General features: G+C 56.7%; 7 protein-coding genes across 7 annotated transcripts; all 7 read right to left on the bottom strand.

Annotated features, from left to right (window-relative positions):
• Window positions 1–437: 437 nt before the first annotated feature.
• Window positions 438–1,916, bottom strand: JKF63_02896 (uncharacterized protein; the record flags this gene model as incomplete). Its single annotated transcript, XM_067898920.1, has 1 exon — window positions 438–1,916. One exon carries the CDS (start codon window positions 1,914–1,916, stop codon window positions 438–440), a length of 1,479 nt encoding a protein of 492 aa, XP_067755364.1.
• Window positions 1,917–3,711: 1,795 nt separating this feature from the next.
• JKF63_02895 (uncharacterized protein) lies at window positions 3,712–4,413 on the bottom strand (the record flags this gene model as incomplete). Its single annotated transcript, XM_067898919.1, has 1 exon — window positions 3,712–4,413. One exon carries the CDS (start codon window positions 4,411–4,413, stop codon window positions 3,712–3,714), a length of 702 nt encoding a protein of 233 aa, XP_067755363.1.
• Window positions 4,414–5,429: 1,016 nt separating this feature from the next.
• On the bottom strand, window positions 5,430–7,100 carry JKF63_02894 (uncharacterized protein; the record flags this gene model as incomplete). The annotated part of the gene is made up of 1 exon (XM_067898918.1): window positions 5,430–7,100. The coding sequence occupies one exon, from the start codon at window positions 7,098–7,100 to the stop codon at window positions 5,430–5,432; it is 1,671 nt and encodes a 556-aa protein (XP_067755362.1).
• A 2,515-nt stretch (window positions 7,101–9,615) lies between these two features.
• JKF63_02893 (uncharacterized protein) lies at window positions 9,616–11,610 on the bottom strand (the record flags this gene model as incomplete). The annotated part of the gene is made up of 1 exon (XM_067898917.1): window positions 9,616–11,610. The coding sequence occupies one exon, from the start codon at window positions 11,608–11,610 to the stop codon at window positions 9,616–9,618; it is 1,995 nt and encodes a 664-aa protein (XP_067755361.1).
• A 1,221-nt stretch (window positions 11,611–12,831) lies between these two features.
• JKF63_02892 (uncharacterized protein) lies at window positions 12,832–15,183 on the bottom strand (the record flags this gene model as incomplete). Its single annotated transcript, XM_067898916.1, has 1 exon — window positions 12,832–15,183. One exon carries the CDS (start codon window positions 15,181–15,183, stop codon window positions 12,832–12,834), a length of 2,352 nt encoding a protein of 783 aa, XP_067755360.1.
• A 3,249-nt stretch (window positions 15,184–18,432) lies between these two features.
• Window positions 18,433–20,175, bottom strand: JKF63_02891 (uncharacterized protein; the record flags this gene model as incomplete). Its single annotated transcript, XM_067898915.1, has 1 exon — window positions 18,433–20,175. The coding sequence occupies one exon, from the start codon at window positions 20,173–20,175 to the stop codon at window positions 18,433–18,435; it is 1,743 nt and encodes a 580-aa protein (XP_067755359.1).
• Window positions 20,176–21,374: 1,199 nt separating this feature from the next.
• Window positions 21,375–24,188, bottom strand: JKF63_02890 (uncharacterized protein; the record flags this gene model as incomplete). Its single annotated transcript, XM_067898914.1, has 1 exon — window positions 21,375–24,188. One exon carries the CDS (start codon window positions 24,186–24,188, stop codon window positions 21,375–21,377), a length of 2,814 nt encoding a protein of 937 aa, XP_067755358.1.
• Window positions 24,189–24,603: the final 415 nt, after the last annotated feature.

Raw genomic sequence — 24,603 nt, 5'->3', positions numbered from 1 at the left:
TGAAGAAATCATGAGCTCGCAAGGACTGGGAGACAGCTGAGAACTCCCCTCCTTCCCCTCACCCCCGCTCCCCCGAAAGAGAAGAGCAGAGCTTATTCATTACTCGACTCTCGTGGGGTCAATCATGCGGAAGGTGGCAAAAGGCAACGAAGCGCACGAGCGCAGCGACAGGAAAGTCTACATCACCACGAAGACACCCCTCGATGCGGTGAACACAGGCGACAGTAAAAGTGAAAAGGCGGAAGAGGGAGCGAGGCAACATTGCGAATTTGTGTGACCCCTCACCCCACCGCCACCACACACACACACACACACACACACATACAAACTGCAGTTGAAGATGCCAACAGCAGGAAAGCAGCGCGCAGCAGTCCCACTGTGCAAGGTCGCATGATGTACTCTCTAGGTCCCCCTCCCTGTGAAGAGTTTCCCTGACATCACACCTGAATAGTTACAAAAATGGCCCGGTCGCTGGAGGAGAGGTTTGCCTCCAGAAAACTACCGGGAGTAGAGAGCGGGGGCTGAATACCCTGCACCACAAAGCGCACGCGGCGACGAGCACTGGGTGGGGTAGACAGCGCAGAATCCTCCACAAACACAAGCCCTAGGCCGTCCTTCTCAGGGCCTTCCTCGTAGTCCCGCATGAAGGCTTGCACCATTGTTCGCTCCCACGCCGCCCACGCCGGTGGCTCTGGTGGAGTGCTTGTCAAGAGCGGCTCACTGCTCTCGAACTGATGTGTCGCGCAAGGGGGTGGGTCAGCGTAGTAGGGGGCTAGGGAGCGAAGTAGCTGCTGATACGTGCGCTCCGCCTCACTGAGCACCGTCTCCGAAAAATTTGCAGTGGCAGCTGGTACTCTCTCCTCGATGGGGTGTTCCTGTGGCTGTTGCGCCTCCCACCGCAGGACTGGTACACGGAACAACCGCCATAGCAGGAGCCCCAGAGGCAGATGATCTGGCTCGATCGCTGATGCAGCTGCTTCCTCCGTCGCCGTGGCCGAGAGTGCCAATGCTGGGGCTGCTGAGACGCGGTAAGAATCATACTGCAAACACCCGTTCGAGCTCTGGCCCGCTGCGCCTCGATATGCGAAGGGGAAACCGAGTCGGATCAGATACGCCACATGCGGTCGAGGCGTCAGGAGTCCGCGGAGCAGCTGTTGATACTCTGACAGGAGGTATGGTGATGTGAACGCGACGGGCACCGGATATCCCCCACTGAGGCTAGCGCTCGGAGAGAGGCTGTCATGGCCTACACCGGCGCCATCGCGGTAGCGCTTTTGCTCGAGCTGCTCATGTGCAGCACCGTCAAATGGCCGGTAAAGGGCCAACCCGACGGCCGCCTGAAGTGTTGACTCAGCCTCACGCTGATAGATGGCGTAGTTGCCGTAGAGGACCGTGTAGGCAGCCTTGTGTATCTGCTTCACTTCCATGCGGATGTGCTCCTCCAGTCTGTCGTAGTTGACGTAAAGGGGGACAGCGCGGGACAGCGAGCTTCCCTTGGTGAGAGAGTGGATGTGGAAGCAGAGCTCAAGTGGCTCACTCAGGATAGAGCACAGATGAGCCTGGAGAAGAGTTGATGCTGATGATGAGGAAGGGGACGCCGTCAACGACCCTGCAAGGTGTGCCGTCCGCTCCTCGCGCACGCACTCGTTCACATAATCTTTGACAACACCAGCGGGGTACAGCCATGACAACGGGGTGTTGCGGACGCTGAACCACACCTGCGTCGTCTCGGGATGCAGCGCCGCTGCGTACGGGCGAAACAGCTGAAGAAGGTCCCGCACAATAGCGAGAAGCAGCGTGGTGCGAGGCAGCACAAAAGCTGCAGGCGCAGGGCGGCCGGTGGGGTGAAGGACATCGTCGTCGGCGAGGCGGACAACGACGGGCACACCGCCGATGTACTCCTTCGGCGAGCGCATATGATGCTACTTCAATAATGAGAAGCCCCTCTCCTCTCCCCTCCTTGGCCTTTCCAAGTGAGTGCTACAACAAATGAGGTAACCGAAGGAGCGAAATCTGTACATGTATACACACACACACACACACGTACATATACACGTGTTATTCGAGTAACCACAAGACACCTGGAAAAAGAAGAGACACCAAAAAAAAAGATTTTTTAGAAACAGCTTTATGGTGAAAGTGAGAGCGAAAGACGATGATGCGCATTTTTTTCTAAACGGGGGAGACGAGGCCTGGCCAGAGGGGCGTCTGCGGGCATGTCAGCGTGAGGCTGGATGGTTAGTACGATCCAACCACCCTCACTCACCTGCGCAAAGCCAAGTGCTCTCTGGGCACTCGACAATCCCACCCCCAGTCTCCCATCTGCCTACAGTGTTGAGAACGAAGGAGGGGGGCGGCGCCGGCGGCGGCGGCGGCGGCGGCAACCAGTGATGTGCCAAGTAATCTTCACGACCGACATCTTGTACTCTTCTTAGGCCATTGCTGTGCATCCAGCATTTACGTTCGCGGCTACTTCCACGTTGATGTGAAGAGGGTGGGGAGTTGGGAGAGGGAGTAGCAAAACGTGGGAATGAGGCACAGAGCGACACTCTTGAGATGACACCAGCCACGTACAACAGATGCATCCCTCTCTCTTCACTGCTCCCCCCTCCTCCTGTTTTCTGTGCACACTTTTCAAGTCGCATACCCAAATATGACACACATGCGGTCGCGGATTACGCTTATGGAAATGCCGCAGCAAAAGTAATTGGAGGCGGGCATGAACAGAAGGATGGCAGACGAAAGTTGAGGGGGAAGGAAGAAGAGGAGAGCTCCAAGAATGTGACCGAGTGAGTGAGTGAGCCAAGAGGGGTTGGGGGCCAAACACTCTCGCGATGCGGTCGCTTTCACTGGTGAGCGTGCGCACCGATCCGCCTGGACAACCTATGGAGCCGAACCGGCAGCAAAAAGGAAGAACAAATGACAACGTGTCGCGTGCCGAGTCAACGGGTGCACACGACCCCCTACCCTGACCTCACACCAACAGGTTACAACTCGAGTACGAAGGGCATCCATCCACCCACGCATATACTTCACCCTGTTCCTCACACTTCTCGCCGCTGTCAACAAAGAACGATTACGAAGACACATTTAGTGGAGGACTAGAAACAGCGGTGGCCAGCGCGCATCCCGTCCTTAAACAGAATTGTACGTCCTACCCATCCCCCCCCCCTAATCACATCACACACATATAGACAGAAGTACGAAGGTATGAGTTCATGTGTGTTGTAGAAAAAAAAGGGGGAGCGGCGGGAGGTGGGAGGTGGGGGAAGGCGACAATACCTTTCTCCTGCACGGTGCTACAGAGTTGTGGAGGCGCCGGGCCAGACGCACTCAGCGAAAGAGGCCGCTGAGGAGTAATGTGAGGGGGGGGGGGGGGGGGAGAAAGAAATATGAGAATATCAAAGGTAAAAGACACACACGTGGGCCCGGAGCTTCATCCCGCCACCCACGTACCTCCTCTCCACGAACGGGGGAGGGAAGAGCGTAGTGGCCCATCGGGAATCTCATGCACAACTTCACCCACTTGTGACACCGACATCACCACCACGATCAGCCTCTCTTTTCAATTCTCCTGCTCCGTTGAACACGCACACACAAAAAACAAAGCGAAAATATCACACAGACACAAAGGCAGCGGGGCCGGGTGCTAGTTTGACTCTCTCCCCCTCTCTTCCCCGCCTCCGGTTCGTTGGGGAAACAGTTTTCGATCTACGAAGTGAATTTATTCATAGTGGACAGCCACGCCTCGTAGTCCTGCTGCTCGGCCCAGAAGCTGTACAAAACCACAAACTCACCGAGCTTCTCGTCTACGCCACGCTTCTCCAAATAGGTCATCACACAGTTCAGGAGATCGTAGTCCAACTCGTGGACCAGCGGACCGGTGTAAAGCTCGTTTCGCTTCGCGTCAGCCTCGCCGCTGGTGTCCTTGGCGAGCGCCGCGTCGTCGTAGAAGCGAATATTGTTCAGCACGAGCTCGCCCTCCTCGATGCTCAGATCTGCTTGCATCGTCTGCCCACTTTTCTGTGTAATGTACACCAAAATGTCGTGGCTGTTGGCTTTGTCGGAGTCCTGGTTGGTGCTGTAGCGCACCACCAGCTCCTCGTCCTCAAAAGACTTGGTGAGGTCGAAAGTACACGTACCGGGCTTGCGCACTACCTGCCAACCTACCGGCGGCGTCGGCTGCTCCGGCTTGTCGCTACGACCCATCTCCTCCTCCAACTCTCGGCGGGTGGCGTCTGCCAACGCGCCATCACTGGCGCAACGGCGTGGCGCCATGAGAGCCGTCTGCACACACGCGGATGGCACTCCAGAGACTCGAGACTTGTGAATCGAAGTGGTGGCCCCAGCAGCACCAACGCCACGGCAGGTGCGCAGGGCGCAAAGACTTAGTTTGTTAAAGTTGCGGCGCATGGTAAAATGAGTAGATAAGGTTAATAGGGGTGCGTGGGTAGAGGCGATGGTGGGCTACTACGGCTTTTTTTCCGATTGGTGGGGTCTGTGCGACTAGAGGAGGGAGAAAGGGAAAGGGAGGGGGGAGGGGAGGGAGGGGGAGAGAAGGGGAGAGAGGGAATGGAGTAAGACGTGTGTTTCAACCGCAAGACAACAGAAAGAAGGCGTGACGAGGGAAAAGAAATCACGCAGCCGGGAAATTCCCTTTTTGGGCCTTTTTTCCTGTTTGGTCATTCTTCGAGAGGAGGATGGGGCTGCGGGAGGGGGAGGGAGGAGGGAGGGGGAGGAGGGAGGAGGGAGGAGGGGGGAGCCTTCAAGCCGGCGTGTAGCACGAAAAGAGGGGAAAGAATCTGGTTTTGAGGGCGAGGAGTGCCCAGGGGTGGGTGGCGCGGGCGCGTCCGTGGGAATGCGGACACGCGAAGGCAGTAGGCGGAAAAGAAAGATTGACACAGAAGGAAAAAAAAACAATTGTGTTGACTAAATCGAGAGAAACAGAGGCTCAAGCAAGAAACACAAAAATGGCTGGTGCGACTTGTTGCAACATGCCCTCTCTCAGGCATTCAGACAGGTATCCGCAACGACACGGAGGTGGACAAACGACACGCGTGAGCGAAGAAATTAGGCTCACCGAGCAGCACGGACGAGAGCGCGCGTGCTTTTTATTGTTTTCGGGAAGGGAGGTGGGGGTGGCTGGGTGAACACCTCTCCCTGTGTCCAAGTTGGGGTTCGATGCGAGCTCCCTCCGCAGTGCTAAAGCAGCGAAGAGTGGGGTAATAGGTGGTGGTGGTGGCGGTGCTATCGCGACACACCTATCATCACTGTGGCTGCCATGTCAACTACACAGAGTGAACGTTAGTGATCTCCTTTGCAGAAAAAGGCTGCCTTGTACAGGGGTAGGACTGCTGTTCGACAATGACTCCATTCACCACCGCCGCACTCATCAACGATGTTTTTGTCTACTGCGCAGCGGTGAGCGCTTATGCGTCCGTCAGCAGCTTTGCCTTGGCCTCTGCTACGGCCTCTGCCACGGTGCCGACCTCGAGCGCATCTAGCCAGGTCATGTAGTACGGGTGCTCGCAGTTATCCAGAAGCGCTGGACAGATGAACCACGGAGGATCGACAAAAACAAGGCCGTTCACGAAATGCCTCACAAAGGTGCGCGTGCAATCCTCCTCAACATCGTGCAACGACTTCTGCCACGAAGACTCGTTACCCTTGCTTCTCTCTCTCGGAGGGCTTGTAGCAAGAGACGTGATGGCCACCGGCTCGTCAGGTGAGCCCGTCAACGGTGCACGCGCACCATCGTTGTGCATACATGTGTGGGTTGGCGAGGTCGATCTGGCTAAACACATCGCTGTTTTTCTCATGCCGTCGCCATGATAGGTTGAGAGGCTCGGCATGCGAGGAGTAGTGCTCAATAGAGGTGGGGCCGCCATCAATGCGTCCCAAGAAGTGAGAACAGAGAAGCTGTGGTTGTAGCTGATCTCACCAGGGCCAGATGCGGCTGCCGTCGAAGCGCCCTCGAGTCCCTGTTCAAGAGGAGGCGCAGCGTTGTCTTGCACAACAGTAGTTGCGGAAGAGGTGTGGTGCGGTTGAGTTGAGGCCTCAGCAACGATATTGCCATCCGGTTCGTGTTGACGCTTTCTCACACTGTGTTGATGCACTCGCTCCGTGCAGGCGAAGCGATGGGAAGCTGCAGTCGCTTCGAGGGGCATATTGGCGCTTGTGCGGTTCCCTGTGGACGACGCTGGCGCACACAGCCATGCAAAGTACTCCTCCTCAGAAAACGGCACCGTCTCAGAAACGCTGAGAGGGGGCGGTGGCGGCGCACCAGCCACAGGAAGGACTGCAGGAGTCAAAGGACGCAGCGCGGCAGACTGAGGCGGCGGCGCTTTGAGAAAAGGAGCGCCTTGAACGCAGTCGGTGGACAAGACACCAGTCGCTGTTGTGTTCGCCACGATTGTCCTACTGCGCCCCTCCGCACCTTCAGGAGCCGGCATTCGCAAAGGAGCTGAGCACGACCTCGTGTGCAACAGCTGCTTGCGCTCATCAAGCGCCTCAATGCGAACCATCGGTGGCTGCGGCGATGCTACGGGCACCTCGGGAAGGCGATGATAGCTTTGGACCTCGGCTGCACTCGGTGGTACGCCAGCTGGGAGATCTGTTGCGGGTATGAGCCCAGTACTTGTGGGAGGTGGGGCCGCTATGAGCTCCGGTGGAGACGGAAAAGAATCATCCAGTGGCGACGGAGACGAGTGGTGAGAGTTGCAACTGCCTTGAGCGCAGTCGGCTGTCTCATGCCGTCGGTGCTGCTGGTCGCAGCGCCTGATGTCATTATGCTTTCGATGGTGCCTTGCATCGTCGGCAAGCTCAGAGCGAGCTCCGTGCCTTCCGCCACGATGAGAGAGATTGCGATGGTGGCACTCCAAAGAACTGCTGCTATGGCTGTGCAACTGGTCACGAATACCCGAAATAGGCGACCTCAGCCTTCCTCGCGTTCGCCGCGAGCCGCCGTGAGAACTTGAGGACGGCGGTGGGGTGCAACTGCCGTCATCCTCTTCGTGTCGTCCCCTCTTCCTCGAGGGCGAAGATTGACAGTGGCGACCATAGCCCTCCTTTCTGGTGGCTCTCAGGGGTGATCGAACCATGCGCGGGTTGAGGATGTCGTGGCGGATGTATAAGGGAGTGCCCAGGGCGCAAGGAAGTGAACATGGAGGGGGAAGAGGGGAAAGGAGAGGAGGAGGGGAAGGAGTTATGTCTTCTGCCGACCACGAATCTGCTTGTGGGCAAAAAAAAAGGAAGAAACAGATGGTGGAGGGAATTGCAGGGAATAAGGCTAGGAAGCAGAGAATGCTCCTCGATATTTACCACGGGGGGAGGAGGGGAGGAGGGGAGGAGGGGAGGAGGGGCCTCTTCGCAGATGCAATGGAGACGAGCGGCCCCAAAAAAACAAACAAAAAGCTGTAACAGACCTGCATGCCAGGCAACGTTAGGTGGTGACGCTAAGATTCTCAGGGCGGCAGCGTGTACAAATGGGGAGCTCAGCGATCCTCTCGGTCGCCGAAGGTCTACCACTCATTGTCTTTTGTTTTGCGTTTGCTTCACGAAGGGGGGGAGAGGGAGCCATGTGGGAAACTCATTACTACTTCACACTTTTCCCCTCCAGAGCGTGTGTGTGTGTGTGTGTGTGTGTGAGAGAGAATAGAAGAGGGGAGGGGGGCGAACATGTACGAAGTGCAGCGCCTACACACAGGCCTTACCAACAAGAGTACACTGCATCCTGTGTAAAGGCACAGACACACCTGGGCCATCTGCTCGTGAACTGACAAGTGTACGAAGCGACTCGTCTCACCGGGGGCGCACAGGAGCGGGGCCGGATGGCCACGATCTTCTCTAGAGATGCGGGCAAGAGAAGTAACAGAAGAAAAGAGATCACACAGCCACTAGGGCACCTTCTCGAAGGGGACACACACACACACACACACACACAAGTACAACTCACAGGTGGAATAAAGACTCCGCCTCTACTCGGCAAAAAAAAAAGAAAAGAGTCCAAAGAAAAACTCGACTGCCCTTCGCTTCAGTCCAGCCACCGTGCCCCAAGGGAAAGCGCACCAATATGAATAACCACAAGAACCAGTGACAGCAAGAGAAGATGCCCTTCGCAGCGCCCGGTGCACCTCACCCCCTCCCCTTTCCTCCTCCCCCTCTCCACTTACTACTTTCGAGAGAAGAGGTAAGGAGCGGGAAGGGATTGGGGGTGGGCTCTCCGCACTCACTACCCAAAGTAAACCATCAGCATGGTTTCCCGAAAGGAGAAAAAACGTGCGGCAACAGGGAAGGGGGGGATGGAGGGAAACCCAATATTCCATAGGAGCGCTGCTTATTGCTCAAGTTGAACTCTTCCGTCACAGAACAGTGTCGGTTCAACACCATTCTGCCCTCCCTCCCTCCCTCCCCCCCTCACACACACACACACAAATGTTGAGGGTTGTCCCCGCTACCCGAGCCTTTTTTGAGTAAAGGGGGAAACATAAGGAGGTGAAAGGACGGAGACAAGGGCTGACAAACGAGGGGTTGCCTACGTAGACAGTGGCGTCGACCATCCTCGGCAAAGAGAAACTAAAAGACTCCTGAGGAGTCCGAAAAGGAAAAAAGGGGGAACACCGGAGCGCTCTTGCAAAACGCCTGGTGCTCGAAAAGGGTGGACCACAGTCACAACTAACAACTGCCCTGAAGGCAATCTGTCAACCGTCCATGAAGAACCCCTTCTACCCTCTCCCCCCCCCATTGAACATCACTTGTGTTCCGCCCTCGTTAATAGCTAATAACACATACCTGTCAATCGAGGAACAGAACAGGCGGTGATGAACGAATGAGAGCTGATCCGCCATGTGACACTCGTTTGTTGTGTTCTCCTTCGTTCTTTTTTGTATTCTCTTTCAAGGACTCCCCTTTCGTTTTATCTACTTATCCCAAAAATAACATATTAGGCCCTCCTTCTCCCCCCCCCCTTCCCCTTCCCCTTCTTCCCTTTTCTGTTTTTTGTTGTTTTGTTTTTCCAGCCTCGCACAGAAAAGGAGAGAGACGATCCTCCGGAGCGCATGCGTGTGTGCGGTCTCTTAAAGAAAAGACAGATGGGGTTAACGAGAGGTGTAACGGCAATAAACGGGGCAAGCACACCCAAAAAAAAAAGTTAAGTGGGAAAAGAACAGAAGTACATCGAGACACCCTCCCCAGACACACACATGCATGCAGGCACACACAGGAGGAGGAGAAAGAGAAAGACACGCATATCACATACATGCCGGTGGACATGCACAGCAAGCGGAAACCTTGCAGATACACAGCAAAGTTGAAAGAGAGTGGAATACATACACATATATATGCATATATACATTTATATACGAGTGTGTGTGTGTGTGTACACCAAAAAAATAACAACGTGCACTCAGAGAAAAGATTAAAAAAACGACGAAAAAAAGCGAAACACACACACATACACACACACACACACACACACACACACACACACACACACATGTACACACGTGATGCCATAGACTGGAGGCGAATTGGCGTTTTTTTTTTATTGTCACCCTCAAGCGATACGACTGAAACCCAAGGTGAACGTGGAATGAAAAGGAAGGAGGACGACAGCTCTTACTGTTCGTGGGCGAGGTAATCCTGGACCACACTGCGCAGTGGGCGGTACACCTGCAGCCCGTTCGTCGTGTCAGCGGACGCGAGCAGCCACTCCTCCCTCTTGGAGGAGTTCCACGAGGCGTCTGTCACACGACCTGTGTGGCCAATGTGCACAAAAGAAACCTCTGGCGGTGCCACCTGATCCACCGAGTACTCCAGCGGCAGCGACGTCTTGGCGAGGTCCCACAAAACGACACGGCCGTCGGTGCCGTAGCTCAGCATAACAGTCTCGCTAAACGGCGCCCACTGCAAACCCGTAACGGAGCGGCCGTGGTAGCTGAGCTCCACGATTGAATCTTTGGTGCGACGGATATCCCAAAGGCGGATGTTTCCCTCCGCGCCAGCTGTGGCCAGCTGAAAGGCGCCGATAGGATGGAACTGGGCAGCCGTGACACCGCTGGGGTGCGCCGATTCAATAGTGGTACTGCTGGGGCTCGCGCGAATGTCCCACAAATGCACGTCTCCATCCATGCTCGAAGACGCCAGCAAGTGCTTTTGCGAGCAGTGCCAAGAGCAGTCGGTGACGATGTCGCGATGGCCAACGAAGTGCTGGAGTGGCTGCGTTTCAGAGCCACTCAGTGCCGGGTCGACCGCTGATGTCTCGCACGTGTCGAGAGTCAAGCGGTGGCTCACATCGTAGTAGTTGACGTAGCCGTCATCGGATCCACTAGCGATAAAGCCGGGCTTGAGCGGGTTCCAGCTGAGCCCAAAGCCACCTCGGCGGTGCCCCCGTAGCAGCGCATTTGGCACAGTGTGGCCAAGCCTGTCCTCAACGAGATCTTGCACGAGGTTGTACACCCCAATGAACCCAGACGCCGTCTTCACAGCGATAATGTTCGTCTCAGCCGGCATCGCGCGGATCTTCAGCACCGTCGCGTCCATCGTCAGCGTCTGTTCGGTGTGGAAGTGGCCCTTGACGTTGAAGAAGCGCTTGCCGGGGTCGACGCCCTCCTCCAGCGCAGACCCCACGGAATCTGCCCCGGAAATGTCGTCGTCCCCGTAAAGGCCATACATGACGTCATTCGTCGTGGTTACTGGCACCGCCACCTCCATCACCTTGACGGTGTTCATCACCTTGCTGGAAGGGTGCGCCTGGGTACCAACCAACAAGTACTGAAGCGTGTAGTCGCGCTCTGGGTCAACGAAGGAGCGATCGGGAATCCACTCCACCGCCAGCGTTGGCCACTCGAGGACGTGTGTGCCGCAGTACTCGTAGAGGTGCTTCGCCTCTGCTTCAAAAGATCGCTGCAGCGCGAGCATGCGAGGCAGCGCATTCTCGGTCCGGCGGGTTGAGCCGAGACGGCGACGAACACTGGCGTAACGCGCGAGAACAGAGGATGCTTGCGTAGTCTTTACATCGGGGCCACTGCGGCGCATCGAGCCATCGCTCTCCGATGAACAGTCGTCACGATCGCTTACACACAGCTTCTCGCCGCATCCGCCGGTTATATCGTCGGTAGATTCTTCTTGGTCGCAGCGGCGGTGTCGGTAACGGCCAGCGTTGCCCGTTTCATGGAACGCAGCCCCGGTATCATCGCCCTCGTCGGGGGCACGTGTAGCGCTCTTCGTTCGCTGATCACGTAACGCCATCATCCTCCCACGGGCATGGGCGCTCGCGGATGACGGTGCTCCAAGAGGCAAAGAGGCATTCTCAGACGAGTTCCTTCCTTTTGCGTCATATGCCGCCTTTCCAATCACGTTTCCCCGGGGCATGTCCTCTAAGCACGGCTCATTCGCGCGATGTACTCGCCTGACCGGCACCTCAGACTCTGTACTGCTGTCCCCTTCGGACTGCAGTTCAGCCAACAGCTTCGCGAGCGCCGCTTGGCTGATAAAGTGAGATGCAGGCGGCGAGGCCTCCCTCATCACCGCTGCTGGGGGCGGCGGCTGAAAAGCCAACGCATCGTCAGCGCCCTTCACCGCTTTGTGGCCGTGGCTCATACTGTTTCGCATCTCCTCTGTTTTTTTCTTTTGCACTGTTCGTATCAAATATTGAGGACGCTCCAAGCCCCCTATCGCAAGTGCGCGTATTTGTGGGTGTAGATGGTGTGCAGAGAATCAGGGCAATAAAGTATACAGAGATGCGATGCACCAAAGCGTAGTGAGTTAACCCGCTGGGCTGTTGAAGAGCACACACGAGGGCGCAAAAAAAAAAAAGACGCAGTATTGAAAATTGCCACGCCCCTCCCGCCCCCTACAGGCTTTGACGTCAGGTGCCACACACAAAAAATCGGGCCTCCCTCCTCTCTCTTTCACACACACACACACACAAACACCCTCTCCACACAAAGGGGGGGGACAAATAAAAAAATAGACTATAAAAAGAGGAGTCCACGGTACACTGTTCTACAATATATAGAAAAAAGCTAACGAAAAAAAAAAGAAAAACGGGAGGGCGTCGAGGAAACACAAAATACGCGCTCGGAACTGTCGCGTCCAACAAAAAAAAACGAGAGAAGGGGGAAGGGGAAGGAACGTGTGCGTGTGCGTGTGCGTGTGCGCAGTAGTGTTTGTGTTTTGCTTCTCGTTTGCTTCTTCGTGTCTGGATGTGGGATTGCAAGGATATCGATGAGGGATGGATGGAGAGAGAGAGAGAGGAAGGGCGGAGCATGCGATGTAACTCGCACTTCGCGATGGCAAATCGAGGAAGGGGGAAAAAAACAAGCACAGTAGTGGTGCCTGCATTCCTGTCCGTCTGTCTGCGTTTGTGCGGTGGGAACGCAGAAACGCAACACGGTGAGCGCTTGTCTGCAGGGAGGGGTAGAGCCAAGACGACTATAAGTAGATTCCGTTTGCCTGTCGTATGAAAAAAAACATACGAGGGGGGGTGGGGGGCGGCAATCTCCTTTGAAGTGAGTGACGGCCTTTCGTGGAACCCAAAAGGGTGAAAAGCGGCATTTGGCAAAGGGAGGAGGAAAATTTGGGGAAAGAAGCGCGGCGTCGCAAGACAGCGAAGCAATGCGGAAACGAAGTGTGCACTACGGCTTGTGTGTGTGTGTGTGTATGTGTGTGTGCGCGCCCACACAGGCCGCTCACAGAAACCTGCATCGAGGCCCACAAACCGCGGAACAGTGAAAATCAACTCATTCAAGTCGTCGGGCAAGCGAGAAGGAACCACTGAGCAGAGAAACACCCCGCCTCCTACACGCCATTACCCCTCTTGTATTGCCATGATCATGCAGGTGACGCACGCCTCAATGGCACTTGACGATATGGTGTTGTAGCTGCACTGCTCGAAGGCGACAACCCTCCGGCGCTACGTACACGTGAGACGCGCGGCTGCTCGAGCATATTTGCCGACGCGGTGCCACTCCGCATTCGCACAGGAGCCGCCCGAGGGTAGCGGTGCTGGGAGAAGTAGCCGTTGAAGTCAAGGCGCAACCACAGCGCGCGCTCCCACGGACGCCCACCCAGACTGAGGTGTCCTGTGAAAACGGCCACGACATCTTGCTGCACACGTGCCTCGAGGGCACTCAGCGTTGCACGCACCTCCACCGGAGTCTCGTTGACGCCATCGACCGCCCAGTAGGGTATGCGATAGCGCATACATAAGGTGTAGAGCGTTGTGGCGCACGTGTTGAGCGACTGGCACGCGCGCAGAACCTGTTCGGAGCCCTCCGTGAGAAAAGTGGCTTCCGACACACGCCATATAAACTGGTCGTGGAAGCGTTTTGCCTGATCAACGCTCGCGCACGCCGTCGACGCGAGCTGCTCCTCGAGTTTTGCGGTGAACACGCTAATGACATCCACTTGCATGTAGTAACCGAGCGAGGACTCCATGAAGTGCAGAAGCTGATACAGAGAAAAGGCGCGACGCAGATCTGCCGACGGCCTTGGGTTGGTCACCAACGCCTCCGAGAAAAGCGAGCGCGTCACCGCAAGCGCCTCTAGTGAGAACCGAAGAGAGAGATGAAAGGAGAAAAGGCGCTGGTAGTACTGCATCGCCTTGGGCGACACAATGAGCTGCAGCCCCTGAGGAGGGGTGAACTGCAGGTAAAGAGCTTCCACGACGAGCAGAAAATGCCGCGCCATGTCCTCGGTCGACGCCGAAGCGCCGCCGCCGTCGCTGCCCCGGCTGCGCCGACCGGCTGGTGTCTGCTCTGCGGCTGTGAAAACGGCATCCGCCTGCTGGACACGGCTTGACGCGACCCGCATCGTAAAAGTCTCGTAGGCGGCAGTATCACGCAGATTGCTGACGGAAAGGGAAAACATGAGCGCGTCCGCAGCGGTGCGCTGCAGGGAGGCGCAACGAGAAGCCAAGGCATGAGGCTCCTGAGTCGAAAGGCCCGCTGCGTCCTTTTTCGCCGCCTCCTCTTTTGAGCCACCATCCCGCTCGAGAGCAGCGGCCGGGGAGAGCGGCAGTAGCAGTGGCGCTGATACAAGTGACGCAAGCGCCCCTTCACGACCGCCGTGTCGGACCGCCTGCACCCCCGCGAAAACGGGCAATACGCGCTCTACAAAGGCATACCACACATCGCCGCGGTGGCAGAGAAACATGTTGCGCAGGGTGGCGAGGTGAACCTTGAGAAAGGGAAGATGACCGACCTTCATCCACAGCGCCTTGGACCACAACGTCTTTGCCGCTTCCACCCGCGCCGCGAGCTCCTCTGTCGCCAAAACACCACCATAGCACAGCTGCGCGTTGAAGATGGAGTGAAAAACAACATTGGCGGCCTCGTCCTGTGAGCCGAGAGCCAGCTGCTCCAGGTAGTCACTGCCAGCTTGTACATCCGTGTCCCGCAGCAACACCCGGCGCTCCTTTCCAGCCGCCAGTATCTGGAAGCCCAGTTCGTGGGACACGCCACGAGGAAGACGGTCAATGTATAGAATATGCTCCTCACCCCCGTCGCTTTTGAGCCCGGTCGAGGTGCCGCTCACTGCCGTGTTCGAGTTTGTCAGACCAGCTGGCTTAGAGCGCAGAGCAATGAAGTAGTCGGGGCGTGCGTGCAATACAACACCATGTGCAACGTAGTGTGCTGTGGTGTAGAGCAGAGCGATCCACACACTCTCCCCAACAAATCTGCGGAAAGCAGCCGGGACCTCTTGATTGTGGAAAAAACTGTCGAGCAAAGGCAAACAAACCTCCGTCCGCTGCTGCTGCTCTACTATGGCCTCCAGGAGTGTGAAAGTCAGGGCGTAGGTCGCAGGCAGTGCTGCAAGCGCCGACGGCGTCTCGGCCGCCTTCACCGCCTCGGCGTAGTTGACAAGAATTTTTCTTATCCCAGTCGCGATAGCAGCCGGGTACAGCCCCTCGGTGCGACCGACAGCAGCCTCCTGCGTGGCCCGCAGAAGCGTGTGATAGCTGTGACCCAAAGGCAGAACCTGCTGGAGGAGGAGTTGTTCTGTAGGGTGGAATGGAAGCGCCTCGCAGTAGCGGTGGAAGACATCCACAGACGATACACCAGGTGCGCTGCCAGAACGCCGTTCATTCGATGCTTTTTGATACGCCGCTGACGAGGATGCATCTAGCGGCTGCTTGAGAAGTGCTGAGGTGAAGCCCAGCAAACTGCACTTCACCTCCTCCATGAGTGCCCTTGGTGTGTGACGCAAGCCCCCTTGTCCTTGACGTCGTTAGTGAGAAGAAAAGCAAATCTGTGGTAGAAGGGGGAAGACACGAAAGCCGATGACGATCACAGGTATGCAGCTGATATGGCGAGGGCCTGTACACAGACGACGACGACGGAAAGTATGTGAACAAAAACCTCAAGTATAAGCGGGTGTCAACAGGCGTGAGCGGCGATGGCTGTGAATGGGGTCTATGATTCCGTATGTTTGTGCTTGTGTGTCTATTCGTCTAGCATTGGGTTTGGAAATTCAAGTGTAGTTGAGCAATATAATACTCTTGCTCTTCTTGAGAGGTGACGGGATGTGAGGGGATGTGAGGGGAGAGGGGGGATGTGAGGGGAGAAGGGGGAGAGAGGGGATGTGAGGACGCTCTCACCCGAGTTCCCTACGCATGGTCCTCGACGGAGAATTACAATGATCCCTTCGCTCTGGAAATGCATGTCAACGAACCATCACCGCCACCGCTCAGATTTTCACCCTGCCACTGCGTCCCCAACACATGAACAATTCAATTTTGGCGTGCAACAACACGATATATAAAAACTCAAACGAAAACAGGGAATATTTTCCTGTGTGTGTGTGTGTGTGTATGTGTGACCCCCCCCCCTCAGACAGGTAACCTCTCCCTCTCTCCCTCTTTATTCGACCTCTTTTTTTTTCGGAGGGGGGGGGCCTTATTCGTTTTTAATGCACCGACGTCTGCTTCGAGAGCGCTACAATAACCCGTTTGAACCACCCTTGAGAGAAAGAGTTGAGGAAGGGAGAGGGAGGGAGGGAGGGGGAGAGAGAACGAAAGACGAGGCAACGAAGTCGGAAGCAAAAAAAAAAAGCTGCGTAAAACGATAGATTCGTAGCTATCACTCGTCTCTGTGTGTCATTCCTCTGGTTTGGTACCGCCCCCTTTTTGGTCCGATATCAGCAGAAGCAAGAAAGAGTCGAAGCATGACAAAGCTCAAGATCCCGTTCACGAGAAGCGGGGAGGCCAAAGACGGAAAGGGGATGAGCCATTGCAGTTGACGAAAAGGGAGCATGCAACGAGTTGTTCACACACACACACACACACGCGCGCGCGTACGCAAAGCCTCCTGAGCGTACGAAGGGGGGAATCATTCACCCACATGGATCTGATCCGCTACAATCGGCAACAACGTTTGTAAACATGAGCACAACAAGAAATAGCAGCTGAGGAAAAAAACATGGCAAGTATCATTCTCTCTTTTTCTCGTGTATTGACTGTGCACCTCTCCACAGCCCACTTGACGTCATCTGGCGCCGTTGACGACGTCCCTCTGGATGTGAGAAGAGTGAGCGCTACCATAGAAAAAAAAAGGGCAAAAGCAAAGAAACGAAGAAAAACATCGCACTAAAAAAAGCAAGGAGTGTTGAGTATCCCAAACGCATAACACACAAAAAAAAAGTGACAAGTAGAAGAATGGGGCAAAAGAAAAACTGGTCACATATATATGTCTGTATGCAGAGTGGTGGGAGGGAGGGTAGGCAGGTATGGGGGGGAAGCCAGTATATAACCTTTGAAAAAAAAACGTTTATATGCAGGCACGATGAACGCCGATGGGGCATATGGGAGAACCAAACAAAAATAGCAAGCCACCAAAACAAAAGAAAAAAACATGCGCATACAAGACACACGTACAGACGTGGTAAAGAAAGCTCGAAAAACTACGAGTTGCTGTGGTCTAATGCGCTGTGAAATATGAGAGGTATCGACGAAAGAAAAGGGGGGAGAAGAATAGGACGGCGGAGGGAGGGAGCGACCACGGACCACCCCCTCAACACCTCCTCCCCTCCCCCCCCACACACACACACACACGCACACACGCACTTCACTGAAAACGATCTTCAAAAAGAGCAGCGCAATGGGGACAAGTCATATGAGCCTGGGAGGAAACAAGAAAAAAGGGGGAAAAAGGAGATACCGACAAGTTGAAATGACACTCGCTCATGGCGTATGTTCCTGGAAGCCGCTGCCAGACAACTGTATATGCTCGCTACCGGCAAGCACACCAGTGTGCGACACCCGATCATAAGTGAAGAACGCCAGTTAGTCTCTTCCCAGATAATCCGTCTTCCACATCTAGCCCAGCAAGTGTGCGTGACCGACCACGACCCACCGGCCCTCCTGGTGTGCCACCGGCTACACCCCGGTCGTCTAGGACGAGCCGTCTCTGTCATCCTATCGCGACATGGGCCGTGCGGGCTCTTCATGTCCGTACCCGTCCCTCCCTCCGAGACGTGCGGCGCAGTCGGCCTCGGACAGACTCGGCCGCACGGCACGCCTTGATCCGCGCGGGCTGCATGCAGAGTCCTGCTCCAGGGCAGAAGCGCTGGCGACTGTCGCACAGGGGGGCAGAGGGTACCACTGCATGCACGCCGGCTTGGCTCAAAGAGCCAGCTGGTCCGCCTTAGGTCGCGCCCCCCCCCTCCCCTCCCCTCCTCCTCAAGCCAGTGCCGTCTACTACATGGAGTGGAGACTCACAACGTGGAGGGCTGCAGGGCCCATACGGTGCGATCCAAAGTCTTCTCGACATGCCTCCCGCGCACATGTGCCCGCATCCACACCACCCAGTTGGGTGTAAGGGGTACTGCGTACTCCGCATACACACACACACACGTGTGTGCGTGCGCGGGTCTGGATCTCCTCACGCATCCTCCCCGCCAACCACTTCGTGCTGCCCCCACCTCGGCGCGCCTCCTCGGGACGCAGTCCACCCGTCCTAACCGTCGTCGACAGCGCGTGCGCACAAAGCCTGCATGCGCAAATGGCGGGGCCTGTCCCATGACAACGTTGCTGTCCCTGTCACCCATCACCGTCTAATGAGATGAAGGAAGAGGGGAGAAAAGAGCGGCATGCACGGCACGTGGCCGCTCCACAGCATAAGCAAGAAGTCCCCCAACACCACAGGCCCAACTGGCTGGCATCCACCCCTCCATCTGGAATGGTGGGAAGGGAGGTGGGAGAACTCAAGGATGCCCTGACGAGACGACTATGCCCACAAGCAACGGCGTGGGGAAGCACTATGCCGTTTGTCGATACACGCAACACAGGCACGCAAATTCGCATGTCCGTTAACCCGGCGACCCCAAAGCAAGGGCAGAGGCGGGCAATGCATTTTATTGGCATCAACAAAGTCGAAAGTGCTGCCCCCCCCCTCCCCCTTGCCCTGGCGTGTTTCCCACCAGCGCCCAGCAGAGTTAGCTCAGGCCATAGACTGACTTTTTCAGGGGGTACGTTGCAGTGAACACCATGTCAAAGTTCTTCTTCTCGTGCTTAGTCATGGAAAAATGCCACGCCACCTCGTGTGTGTCCTCGTCAACGACCACTTTCGCCTCATTAGGAGAGTCAGAGCTACCCCCCTCTGCAGTTGTGGGCGTCGGCCGCATAAGCACCACATCGACGTCCGCGTCGCTCGAGACAGGGTAATTGTCTTTCACCACAATCGCCGCCGGCGCATCGCTCGGAAGGGCGCCACACTCGACGGCGTACGCGTAATGAAACACAAGTTGTGACTTTGTGCTCGAGAACATGGTCGTCTTTCTCGACTCCATGCGCCTAACGAGCGTACGGTTCACCTTGACGGTCTCGTCCGTGCCAAGTGACACCTCGAACTTCTCGCCGGGCGACACATGCACCAGCTGCGACTTATTCACAAATGTGTTCCCATAAAACACTTTGGATGGACCAGCAATGAACTCGTAGTCTGTCGCATTCACAGCAGTCGCGATCAGGTGCACTAGCGGGCTCGCCTTCGGCACGCATACAAACTGCAACCGCGCAGGGAAGCTTTCGCGGGTCACCGTCACTTTCACATTTGCGTTATTGTGCCGCACCGTCGCAAGCCCTGGGATCGCGTACACCGTCGCATTCGAAGACGAGCCGCCGCCCACCACGCATGCCTGCTCCACCATCGGCGCGAGAGAGGCAGCCCGGCATCTCAGCGCATTCGACGCAACACTGGACCTCGCCTTAGCCGCTAACCTCCCCCGTAGCGGTGGCCCTCCACCCCCCGCACCCATCGCGTAGCCCAGCGGGCGCGTTGAAATCCTCCAACGCGGCCACAGCAGCGGCGGCGAGCCCCCGATGTGTGGGGTCGCAGTGCTCAGCCGCAGTCGCACGTTCCTCCAGTCCAGTGGTGTGCATTGGTGCACGTTCGCCGAGTACAACACCTCCAGCGCCGACTCCGCATAATTGACACGCAGATCGTATAATGGCGACCACCCCGCGCCGCTCACAATGCACGATAACTCAATCAGCAGTTCGGTGCCATCTTTGACGTCCGCGCCCACCACAATCGTTGCCTTCAGTGAGTTCTTCGCATGCAGCAGCACGCCGCTGTCGCCGCCGAGGTCAACTAGCCGCTGCTGTGCCTCCGCAAGCCGCTCCCCAATTTCTTTCAGCTTCTTCCTCAGATCCACGAGTCCGCACTGTGCAGAGGCGCGCCGCGTGGCAAAGAAGGATCCCATCGCAGCCCACGTCGAAGGTTGTTCCAGGTAGGCCTGAAGATGCCCCACGCTTTCCGGGGGCACAACGCAGTCGCCGCGCACTGCAGAGCTTACAAAACTTTGGATCCGGTCAAGGTGCTCGCAAGACTCCTCCAAGACGGAAACCTCCTCCTCGCACGCGCATTGCTCCTCCTCGATACGCATGATCACATCCTTCTGGCGCTGCACATCTGCGCGCACATCCTCATTCACCATCTCGCGTACAGGGATGATGTTCTGCAGGAGCACCGACGCAGCCACACCAAGGTCTGTCTTCTCGCCAACGCGCACCTGCAGTGTGCCCCAGTCGATATCACCCCAACGTTCCATGCCCTCCACAACCATCACAATGCTCGAGGATGGCTTGAGCAGGACTGGCGCCGAGAAGGTCAATTGTGCGCGGTCACTGTACACAGTCACCGCCTCCAGCCTCGGCGTCAAGGTCACGCATGACATGGAGGAAACGTGGGGCTGGGGCAGGAATTGGGAGCCGCAGATATATATGGGAATGGGGGGGTCTGCCCGGGGAAGTGGAAGGTTGAAGAGAGGGGAGCAAGGCGCGAAAAAGCAGAGAGAAAAATTGAATTCTCTAAAGGAGGGTGGGTGTGTACATAAAAAAAAAAGACGGTGGAAAAGGAAAGCAGCACTTTTCTATTTGTTTGCGTGTGCGTGTGTGTGTGTGAAGGGGGGGGGGGGGCCAAAGTGAGGAAAACACCAGGTAGAGGAGAAGGGACGCAGAGAAGGTCGAGAAGCCTGTCATTGAAGCCAGAGAAATGGCGCCTCTACAGCGGACACTCATGCACACACTGCTGAACGATACCAGGGACACGTTCTAGCTGCCCTGCAAGAAGCACAGTGAAAAAATGAAAGGGAAGAGCGAAGTATGGCAGGGTTGCTCAAATACAAAGAAGCATGACGACAAGGCCGACATGGAGCCTGCCCCCCACCCACCCACGCACACACACACACACACACACTTCCCTATTTTTCAAGCACGCGCTCACGTCTGTAACTCTCCACACCACCACACTACATGTACTCTTCTGTGCTTGCGGAAGCGTGCCACTCCGACCGCCGGTGATGACACGTGACACCGTGCCATTTAGACGGTGTTGTTGTTTTTCTCCTGTAACGTGTATGCGTAACGCCCCACCTCCCCAGGCCCCTCATGTCTCCACCGCCAGCTCCCCACCCTGTCAGCCCTCCCCCCCGCCCCTCTGGACAGAAGAAGCACCAGTTGATGAAAAAGCAAAGGAGTGGAACAGCAGGCGGAATCAAAGTGGAGAGAGGCCACAAATGTGCCGGATTGGCACGGAAAAAAGCTGCGCGGAGGGGGGGAGATGGAGGGGGGGGGGGTGGAGGGGGGCATCGCCACATGCGAGGCCTATTGAGCTGTCAGGAAGAGTGACACGAGTGCACGACAGGACAGTCATCCCTCTCCTCTGGGCATTGAGGAGAGGTGCGCCTCTCTCTTTCACGTGAGCGTGTTCGAAGAGAACCCACTCGCTCACCCACCCCGCCTACTCACTCACTCACTCCCAACCCCCCCCAACCCCCGCAGGCGGACCTCACTTATGTGAGAGACACGGTTTATTTGAGGGAGGAGGGGGTAGGGGAGGGGGGGAGGGGAGTTGTTGCTTGGGTTGACTTGACTCTCAACTAAACTGCTCCTGATGGAACCTTTCCCGCTTTGTCTGTCCATCTTTCGTAATGCGGCCGTCAAACAACTTCGTCGCCACCTTGAAGGCGAGACACCCGGCGGGGTCGCCTATCTCTCGAAAGATAGTCGTGAGCTCGTGATCCATGAGGTAAGTGTAGCTCGAGTGTTGTGTCATCTTGCGCGTCAGATGCGCAGCAGCCTCCCAGTCCAGTCGGTGGAGTAGGCAACGAATGAGCAGCAGAAACATGTCAGTGTTCTGCAGATACCAAACTTCGTTGCTGCCGACCAATGTAGTCTTGTCCAGCAAAGCTTGCCAGAGCTCGACAAAGAACTCAGCGCTGCCAAGGCCAATCTCGACATCGTCCCCAAAGGTGGCATCGGTTTGATGGATCTCTGCTGGAGAGAAGGCGTTGCACAGGCCCCTCTCATGAGAGTTCCCGGAAGACTCACAGGTGCTGACTGCCAGTTGTGCGGCAGGGTAGGGATTATAGACAGCTGGATCCCAGAGGTAGCGAGGCACTAAGGCGGCGCTGCTACCAGTGTGTGGCAAGGTAGTGCGTGTCCGGCGCAGAGACAACTGCAGCTCCGCCTGCGACAGCGACGGCGACGGCGATGATGAGGTGGTGCCAAAGAAGAGCCCGTACACGTCGGCGAAGTCCTTCGCGATGACGGCTTCGCTACGCAGCCCAGGTAGTTGATTATCGTTATAAAAGAGGTGCTTCATCGATTCACGGGACTGTCGTGCCGACCCGAATAGGGCCAGCGAGGTGTCGCGGGCATCCAAATAACGACCCCACTTAGTCCGCTCCTCCAACCCCGCGGGCGTCAGCTTGGGATTCCGCGGCGGATGGCGGCAGCACAGCTGCGCAAGCTGCATAAACATGACTTGAACGCTGCGGGGCAGACGACCATGACGACCTGCAGCGTTGCCTGCATCGATTGCACGTCTGAGCGCCGCGCGCGCCTCGGCCAGCGTCTGAATAAACTGTGTCTCGCATGCGCTAACAGCGACCAAGTCGCTGGCAGAGGGCACTGGGGGGGTACACGACGCCAGGACAGTCGGCAAAGAAGATGGAAAGGGGGCAGAGGTGGGAGACGACTTCACTGTCTGCTTGTCAGAGAGCCCCTCCACCATCTGGCGCAGAGCGTAGTGAAAGGGTCGCTGCACATCACGCAGTGTCGTCGCGCTGACGCGACTCAGGAGCGTGCCCATGTCCAGGAGATGATGAACCGAGACGCAGTACGGCTCTATCGACGCAGAAACAGGTGCAGAAGACACCGCAAGCGACGACGGCGATCCTGCAAAGCTGGCGAGCCCCTCACTAGACTCCCCCTTCGATGTCTGGAGGCTGCCAGCCCTACCTAGTGTTTCCTGCACCAAAGCGCACCGCTGCTGCTCACAGGCCCCGCGCTTGAGTAGCTGAAGGGCACCAGTGTCATCCCCCAGACTGCTTTGTACGAGACTCAGGGCATGGAAGAGGTGACCAGCATTGTAGTGGTGAGGCCCAACACCGGTCGTGGCGAGCGGCAGCAAGGTGGCAGCGACGAGCTCCTCCATGCTGTTGGTTTGTGCATTGACAAAGTGCAGGGAAACTACCGTGGTAGCCGCATCGATGCCGGCGGCGCGGAGGGACTCCAGCATCGCCTCCACCAACGCCGTCAAAGTCCCCGTGGCAGATGCCCGGGCCCGCGCGCGGCTGTCTCGCGTCTTTCCCCTTTCTCCAGCAACTTGGCGGTCAGCATCCACGTGATCCTCTACAAATTCGTTGGCCGTTGACGGTCCACACCGCTCCACCTCCCCAAGGAGCACCAACCGCTCCACCACTGCTTGCACGCTCACCGTGCCGCGCTCGTACGCATCGAAGCAGCCAAACGCCGCGCAGAATTGTGGAAACTCATTGGGATGGGTGAGCACGCTGCTCAACACTGACATCACATTCCAGTCCGTCAGCTCCACGCCGAAAGCGCTTATCCAGAGCGCCATCACAACACAAGAAGCAACCGTACTGCTGTGGCTGGTGGTAGAGCAGTGGTAGAGGAGAGAGGAAAGCACTGGCGCGCTGCGTGGTGGTCGTGCAGGCTGCGACGTAACCGTGTCACTGAGAATTTGCGACGAGGCAACCACCGTAGCATCCGCAGTCACCTGCCGTGCCAGACGTCCCTCTCCGGAAAAGCTGTACGCAGCCACCGTCCCGCCTTCGGTGCCGACGCCTTCGTCCATTACGTGAGTACCGAACGCATCCTGTGCCAGGGCAGCAAGTCGTATCAGACGAACCTCCACATCAGGTGGGGATAGGCAGTGAACACAGTCCACTATTCGCGCATACGTCTCCAACGTGGTTATGCCGCTGTGCATCATCACCTCCAGCACCTGCAGAGCATTTGTTGCATCGTGGTGGTAGTTGAATGTGCGCAGAAGCGAGTGGAAATGATATGCGCTGAGATCCTCCCCGAGTTGCTCGCGGATGTACTGGAGTGTGGCGCTCAAGTCCGGTGTGTTGTGGCTGCTCGCAAAGGTTGAGACTAGGGCATTCGCCTCGTAAAGGCTGAGTGGTGGTGGTGAACCACGTGCGTTCACGTTCTCATGCGACCCTGGAGACGAAAACGATGGGCCGCTGCCTTCCTCTGCACAACCCGCCGATGTTTTTGCCGCGTATAAGGACCGCCTGTCGACCTCCTCAAGGGCCGCGTGGAGCCGTGCTTTAGCGGCTTGGTGCACCTCCTCGCGGTGACCGGCCTGCCACCAGTCCGCGATAAGTCGCTGGTTCAGCAGATAGCTGCCGGAGACGGCGACCGAACGACGAAACATGAGTACGCCGCGACGCGTATTCGCTTTCGGCGAAGGTACGCCCCCCCCACAGAGCCAAAACAACAAAACAACAACAAGCACGCAATGCGTGTGGCTCAACACAACTTGGGTGAAGAGAAGCAACTAACCTGTCGGTGTTGGGGGCGTGGGTGCCACTCCACAGTCAAACTTTCTGGCGCAGCAATGGACTTGGTAAGGAAGAGCTCTTGTTTGATTGCTAAAGACGTTGCGCCAAGCCAGGGGGGAAGCGGAGCAAGTAGCGAAGAGCGAGTGTTGTCAGCGTTGATGGCACACATGCACATACATCGCGCGCGTGCGATGTGAGCCAGGGAACGAAAAACTCCAAAGAGATGCTCTCACATATAAAGCACTTCGCATCTCCAGAGCACAGCCCTCAGTTCCGCCTCTCTCCCCA

Source organism: Porcisia hertigi, chromosome 30, assembly GCF_017918235.1.
Source record: "Porcisia hertigi strain C119 chromosome 30, whole genome shotgun sequence".
NCBI classification, from domain to species: Eukaryota; Euglenozoa; class Kinetoplastea; order Trypanosomatida; family Trypanosomatidae; genus Porcisia; species Porcisia hertigi.
This window is presented reverse-complemented; position numbering and strand designations above follow the sequence as displayed.